The sequence below is a fragment of the Ornithorhynchus anatinus genome, chromosome 6 (genome assembly GCF_004115215.2).
Source record: "Ornithorhynchus anatinus isolate Pmale09 chromosome 6, mOrnAna1.pri.v4, whole genome shotgun sequence".
In the NCBI taxonomy this organism is placed as follows: domain Eukaryota; kingdom Metazoa; phylum Chordata; class Mammalia; order Monotremata; family Ornithorhynchidae; genus Ornithorhynchus; species Ornithorhynchus anatinus.
Genome location: NC_041733.1, coordinates 2,934,044 through 2,942,048, shown reverse-complemented (window position 1 = coordinate 2,942,048; position 8,005 = coordinate 2,934,044). Strand labels below are relative to the sequence as shown.

At 46.5% G+C, this 8,005-nt stretch overlaps 1 protein-coding gene across 2 annotated transcripts in view; it reads right to left on the bottom strand.

Moving 5' to 3' along the window:
* The window catches only part of DACH2 (dachshund family transcription factor 2), a 448,249-nt gene that overhangs the window by 21,571 nt on the left and 418,673 nt on the right, over positions 1-8,005 (bottom strand). For both annotated transcript variants that reach the window (XM_029067347.1, XM_029067346.1), the window contains 2 exons: positions 5,350-5,495; positions 2,748-2,895 (listed from right to left, as the gene is read on the bottom strand). In XM_029067347.1, the coding sequence (XP_028923180.1) occupies positions 2,748-2,895; positions 5,350-5,495 (294 nt within the window). The remainder of the gene's footprint in view (positions 1-2,747; positions 2,896-5,349; positions 5,496-8,005) is intronic.

The window sequence follows — 8,005 nt, the reverse complement described above, 5'->3', positions numbered from 1 at the left end:
GGCTCACTAACTGGAAAATTAGGAGAGATCATGTACATATACTGTAAGCTCATTGTGGGCAGGGAATTGTGTGTTTTATCCTTATATGATAGTCTCCCAAGTGCTCAGTACAGTGCTCCGCACACAGAAAGTGCTTGAAAAATAGGATTGACTACAACTGACTGATTGTGAATATATTTTAAATGATATCTGTTGAGCGCTTACTATGTGCCAGGAATTGTTCTAAGCACGGGGGTAGATACAAGCTACTCAGGTTGGACATAGTCCATGTCATTTTACAGATGAGGTCATGAAGGCACAGAGAAATTAAGTGATGTGCCCAAGATCACACAGCAGACAAATTAGAACCCAGGTCCTCTGGCTCCCAAGACCAGGTACTTTCCACCAAGACATGCTGCGTCTCAATTATAACAACTATATTGTCTTCATACCTGCTCCAAGTCTAGTACTGGATTACTTTGGTGCATTCGGGAGAGGCGATGAAGGAAAAAAGAAAAGTCCAGGAAACAGATATACTGATCATAGTTAGGATTTTTATGAGGATACATTAATTACCCTACATCCCAGCAATAAAGTACTGAACAAATCCATTTTGGAATGACATCTTTTGTTTCTGGTTATTAATTTGGTGGGGGTGGGGAGGTCAAGGAATTTTCTGGATAGGAGTTAAGTAGAAAATGCCTACCATATCACAATATGCATACAGTAAGTGCTCAATAAATATTATTGAATGAATTAATAGGTATAATGATAATTGTTAAGCACTCACTATGTGCCAAACCCTGTTCTAAACTCTGGGCATAAATAAGGGAATAGGGTTGTCCCACGTGAGGCTCACAGTCTCAATCCCCATTTTCCAGATGAGGTAGTAACTCAGGTACAGAGAAGTTAAGTGACTTGCCCCAGGGTCACACAGCTGACAAGTGCCGGCGTCAGAATTAGAACCCATGACCTCTGACTCCCAAACCTGTGCTCTTTCCTCTGAGCCATGCTGCCTCTCTACTATAATATATATAAAAACATATACCGATAGATAGGTTTCTAGGGGGAAAAAATAAATTACTGTTTTTCAGCTCATCACTAAATGGGCAACATCTAAAATTGGCTATACAAACTAAGCAGAAGTACTTTTCAATAACACTTTAGAATGCAATCACCAAGTGGCCTCCCAGCTAGAAAAGAGAGCATTATTCTAATAGAATCTAGAGACCCATACCAACAGGGGCACAAGCAGGTACTTTAAAGCCTGGCGGGACTCTAAATCCAGTTATTCTGAGCCAGAGTTCCTAAGCGTTCCCGTTCCACTCGAGGAGAGTCCAGAGTGGAATTTAAGAAACCGTGCTGAAGAGAAACGGTACCTTCCCCTGGACAGTGGATGATTAGGGATTTAAGCAGTCACCTTTTCACCAATGTCATGGCTGTCAGAAAGAACTGAGCTAAGAAGAAATGCCAATAAACAGGAACCCAAACTGGGGAGCCTATTTGATCCCTGCAAATCCTTCCCAAAACATACATTAGAAGAAACCCACAACGTGCTTGTGTAGCCAACGGGAAATTGCATTTCAAACGAGGTTTACCGGTGTGGCTTAGTAGAAATCACAAATGCACTAAATAGTTCCCTCATTGTAGCTACAATTGAAGTGTTATTTATCAGTGCCTATTGGCTGCAGGGCACTGTGCTAAACACTTGGAAAGTACCACTGTAAACTCTTTGTGGGTAGGGAACATGCCTATCAACTGCATTATACTGTACTAAGTGCTTACTACAGTGATCTGCTCACAGTAAGCACTCAATATTGTCTGACCACTATTTTAATTAGACAAGATAAAATGGTTTCGTGGAACATCTCATCCCAGTTCTGACCTGCTTGGACCATGCTGAAACAGGGCAGGAAAGGAGAAGATGAACACTTAATGTTCACACTTGACCCTCCCTCTCAATTCCCCAGATGAAACCACTAATTTTCCAACTTTAATCACAGAGGAAGATCTCCCCTCCCCTCGGCACTGTGCTCATTTGCTCATTTGTATATATTTCTATCATCTTATTTTGTTAATGAGGTGTACATCCCCTCGATTCTATTTATTGCTATTGTTTTTGTCTGTCTCCCCCGATCAGACTGTAAGCCCGTCAGTGGGCAGGGATTGTCTCTATCTGTTGCCGAATTGTACATTCCAAGCGCTTAGTACGGTGCTCTGCACGTAGTAACCACTCATTGAATACCAATGAATGAATGTAAGCTTCCCCTAGATGGTAGGTTTATCAAGGGCAGGGAACGTGTGCGACATATTGTTACACTGTACTCTCCCAAGCACTTGATACAGTGCTCGGCCCACAGTAAATTTGATCGATTCGGAATTACCCTTTGGGTCTTACATTTGGGCCATTCAGTCAATTGTATTTATTGAGTACTTACCGTGCGCAAAGCATTGTATTAAGCACTTGGGAGACTACAATATAAGACTAATCAGACATATCCCCTGCTTGCGGTCTACAGAATGGGGCAGATAGTAATAAAAATAAATAAATTACAGATATGCTACATAAGTGTTGTGGGGCTGGGCCATTACACTGTACAGTCCTTGAGGGCAAAGGGATCGTGCTTATTAATTCCGTCGTATTCTTCAAAGCACTCCAACGCGGTGCTCTGCCCTCTGAAGCCAATCAAGCCACCACATTGATGAGCACCCGCAAAGGGAGAGTGTTAGTTAGATAGGACTTCTGGAACCCGCAGCCCCAGACTTACCTCTGCTCTGCAGCTCAGCAGTAAGCTGCCTTTCCAGACTCTCCCTCAGCTCCCTCTCTCTACACAGCTCCATTTTCAGTTCCTTCTTTTCCTGCTGGATCTGTTTTTCCTGGACCCTGGCATTATCCACAGCCACTTTCAGCAGGCCCTAGGGGAGAAAGTACCACTCTGTCATCCAAGTCCAGGGAAAGATTTCCCCTATTCAGAATCCTTAGTCTCGCTTTACGATAGAGAAACAGTGTGGCCTACTTGAAAGACCACGGGCAAAGGAATCAGAGGACCTGGATTCTAAACCTGGCTCTGCCCCCTGTCTGCTGAGTGACCTTAGGTGCCTCAGTTATCCCATCTGTAAAACGGGGATTAAATCCCACGCCCTCCTACATAGGCTGTTTGTCCCATGTGGGACAAGACAGTGCCTGATCTGACTTGAATCTACCCCAGTGTTTAGAACAGTACTTGGTGCATATTAATCATAATGTTGGTGTTTGTTAAGCGCTTACTATGTGCAGAGCACTGTTCTAAGCGCTGGGGGAGACACAGGGGAATCAGGTTGTCCCACGTGAGGCTCACAGTTATTCCCCATTTTCCAGATGAGGGAACTGAGGCACAGAGAAGTGAAGTGATTTGCCCACAGTCACACAGCTGACAAGTGGCAGAGCCGGGGTTCGAACCCAGTTCCTCTGACTCAAGCACTTAACACGTATCATAATTACGAATTAGAGGGACCGACTCTATCTGTTACCGATTTGTACATTCCAAGCGCTTAGTACGGTGCTCTGCACATAGTAAGCGCTCGATAAATACTATTGAATGAAATTATTATGTGCGGTGGGGTTGGTTTCTTCCCTACGATGGTGGAGTCAGCCAACCGGGCCTGTGACTATTCAAACACTGTCTTTGCTTTCTCTCTTAGGACAGAGAGAAACCCGGGGAACCCATTAAATCAGGTCAGATTTAGTCAGGGGAGAAAATAATAATGATAATTATGGTATTTGTTAAGCATTTACTATGTGCTAGGCACGGTCCTAAGCGCTGGGGTGGATACGAGCAAATTGGGTTGGACACCGTCCGTCTCACATGGGGCTCACAGTCTCAATCGCCATTTTACAAATGAGGGAACTGAGGCACAGAGAAGTGAAGTTACTTATCCAAGGTCACACTGCACAGACAAGTGGCCGAGCCGGGATTTGAACCTTAAGTTTACTTAAATCTTCAACTTTACCAGGAGCTTGGGAAGTCAAATGGGCCATGGCATCCAACCATCTTCATCTCCTGTAGCTCCACCCCACCGTGGCATCCACGGGAGCTGCTCTTCCCATCCCAAAGCTGAGGATCGGTTGAAGGGAGACCCCCTTCCCAGAGCCAGGCACTATCACTCAATGACGGGTGGAGCAGAATGCCCACCGGATGCCAGGATCTCCGAAGGAATTTATCGGTTCTAGTGCTCCAGGCCCCCTCCCGCCCCGATGACAGAATCCACCGAACTTGGAAATAAAAGCCGTGTCCGCCGAAAAACCGTTCCTCGAGCCTCGCGGAAAGAAACGAAGCAGGCGGTGGGATTTTAGCAGTGAGTGTGCCACCTTTGTGACCGACATTGTCTCCATGAACGAACCTTCTCTGTCCCATGGCCACGGCCCGGGCTGTGGGCCCTGATCAGCCAGCTGACAATTCCTGCTGGGGACAGGGAGAGTACGGATGGCCCTGTGCAAACCTTCACCACTATTGCAAACCAAGCCAAAAGCCTCTCCTCCTGAGCGTAGGATGTTTCCAGCCCCTAAACGTGAAGCCTATAAAAGCTCAGGGTATTGGCGGTTGTTACACCGTGCTCTCCCAAGTGTTTGGCACGGTGCTCTGCGAACAGTAAACGCTCAGTAAGTACAACTGACGGATGGATGACTGACTGATCTATTGGGTCCCAGCATCACTTAGTGGTACAGCATTCATTCAATAGTATTTATAGAGTGCTTACTATGTGCAGAGCACTGTACTAAGCACTAGGAATGGACAAATCGGTAAGGGATAGAGACAGTCCCTGCTCTGTGACGGGCTTACAGTCTAATCACTATTTAGGGGTGCGCTGCTCTCCACAGATGGTGGAGGGGCAGGAAAAGGGGTCTTTCAACAATGTCTGCCTCACCAAAATTCAATCCAGGACAGCAAAAGATTGGGCCTGGAGAACTTTTATCTAAAGGACCTGGCCATCTGTAGCGGCATCTTCAAGAACGAAGGATAGCTCTTCACCTACACACATCTATCTCCACATTTGTATTCACACACACACACGCACATACATAAATATATATATATATATATATATATATGACAAACATTGTGTTGCATTGCAAAAATAAGCTAAAGAGCGATACACTTGTATAGACCTTTTTCCTGAATAATTAAAAAGGATGAAATTTGCAAGCCATCGTGAATGTTCTCCAATTCTAGCAGTAAATCACATTCCCTCTCTTGACTCTGCCCTTCCTCCCTCCCCCCAGTACCTCAAAAAGCAAGGGCAAGAAAGTCCATTTAAAGCATGGTCAATACAAAGCGCTTAGCTGAATCAAGCGGAGCACGGATGTCATTCTCTGGACGAGGCGCGAGTTACCTGAATGTTGGTTAGAAGCGTCTCTACCGACGACAGGCCGTCAGCGAAGAGAAAAGGAGCCGGGAATCCTGGGGGCAAGGTCTGCCCCGCCAGCTGGACTTTCTCTAAGGTCGGCTTCATGATCGGGATGGCGATCTGCACCTCTTCTGCCAAGGGAAGCAACAGTGGAAGGTTACCGATTTATTCCGATAAACTCCAGCTGCCAGTATTTTAAGGCCTGTCTCCCTCTTTTGAAGAAAAATGGTATTTGTTGAGCCCTTACTACGTGCCAGGCACTCTACTAAGTGCAGGGGTAGATGCAAGCCAGTCAGGTTGGACTCATCATTTCTGCCTCAAGTGAGGCTCACAGTCTTAATCCCCATTTTACAGTTGAGGGAACTGAGGCCCTATTTATTACCCTATTCATTTTGTTAATGAGATGTACATAGCCTTGATTCTATTTATCTGCTATTGTTTTAATGAGATGCTCATCCCCTCGATTCTATTTATTACTATTGTCCTTGTCTGCCCGTCTCCCCCGATTAGACCGTAAGCCCGTCAAAGGGCAGGGACTGTCTCTATCTGTTACCCATTTGTACATTCCGAGTGCTTAGTACAGTGCTCTGCACATAGTAAGCGCTCAATAAATACTATTGAATGAATGAATGAATGAGGCACACAGAAATGAAGTGCCTTGCCCAAGGTCACACAGCAGACACATGACAGTGCCACAATTAGAACCCAGTCCTCTGGCTTCCAGGCCTGTGCTCTTTCCACCAGGCCAGGTCGGTTCTCTAATGCAGAGATTTTCCTTCCTACTTAATTAAGGCCTCCTTGGGGCTCACGGGTTATCTTGAATCTGCTCCCGTGCTTAGTATAGTGCTTGGAGAATAGTCAATAGTAAGAACCCAGACCTAGAAGTCAGAAGCACCTGGGTTCTAATCCCAGCTCCACCTCTTGTCCGCTGTGTGACCTTGGGCAAGTCACTTAACTTCTCTCTGCCTCAGTCCCCTCATCTGTAAAATGGGATTTAAGACCGTGACCCCTATGTGGGACAGGGACTGTCCACCCTGATTATTTTGCATCTACCTCAGCACTTAGTACAGTGCCTGGCACGTGGTAAATGCTTAGCAAATACCACAATCATCATCATCGTCATCATCAACAAACGGCTCAATTATTATTATCATCATTTCAGTCTCCCAAATATCATAATAAGGAAAATTTGTGCTGTCCTTACTCCCTTTATCCAACACCGTGCTCGTGCATACGATCCTTTCTCCCGACTCTGTGGGGCACTGGGGCCAAACAGGCTCATATTGCCTAAGTACATGCTAGTCAAAATTTGAAGATAAAACCCATGGCCTGGCAGAAGAAATGTGGCCTAGAGAATAATGATGTTGGTATTTGTTAAGCGCTTACTACGTGCAGAGCACCGTTCTAAGCACTGGGGGAGATACAGGGGAATGAGGTTGTCCCACGTGAGGCTCACGGTCTTCATCCCGATTTTCCAGATGAGGTAAATGAGGCCCAGAGAAGTGAAGTGACTTGCCCACAGTCACACAGCTGACAAGGGGCAGAGTCGGGATTCGAACCCATGACCTCGGACTCCCAAGCCCGGGCTCTTTCCACTGAGCCACTGGAGCCAGAAGACCTGGGTTCTAATCCTGGCTCTGCCAGGTGCCTGTTAAGTGATCTTGGGAGAGTCACTTAATTTGTCTGTGCCTCAGTTTCCCCATCTGTCTAACGGAGATTCAATGCCTGTACTCTCTTCCACAAGGACCCTGAGCCTCATGTAAGGGAGGAATCGGGTGCGAACTGATAAACTTGTATTTATTTCAGCCCTTACAACAGTGCTTGATACATAGTAAGCACTTAAATACGACAAGAAAAAGAAGAACTGTGTGCACTGATTAAGGAGCCCAGACTGCCCCACAACAGGAAAGTGGAAGTCCTGAGATTAGAACCCAGGTCCCCTGACTTCCAGGTCCATTCTCTTTCCAATTGGTCACTCTGCTTCTCACCGCTACATCTCCATTCTTGGTGTGAAGTTAGACCCGGTTTGGAGTTTGAGCCTTAATATCCTGCTTCTTTTCTCTCCAACCCCACACTGCCCTCCTGTCCTCAGGACCTGACCTCTATTTCCACAGACAAAACCAGCACAGCTTCCAAACACACACCTCGGCCCAAATAACGAGCCCAAGGGGACTCAATTTTCCTACGAACCTTGAAATATAGCTTCCTAGAACCTCTCATCTAGGGTTTCCTGGGGGCCTCCACCAGAACGAGTCATTCACGAAGGCACTTTCCAAATACCCACAGCCCCGTTACACCAATCCCAAGACGAGGAATCCCAATCACCCCGTTACACCGTGGGATTCCTCGTCTGGGAAACGATGTCTGCCTTCTGCGGGAATTTACTGTGCTGAGATGACGCGGTGGCCTTCTCTCCCGATAAACTTCCCTTAATGTGAGTCACCCCGACTACTTGGAAGTTACCAACTCCTCTAGACTAGGAACCCAGATCGATTCTTCTGCACACGGTCAGAGTCGGTGGAGCTTTTGAGTCCGAACCTTTGAGATCGGCGTTCTCGTCCCTCGTGGACACAGCTCTGCCTGATGCCCGCGAGCAGCCCCTCGCTCCTTTCATCGCCCGCCGGATTTATGGTAAAGCGCG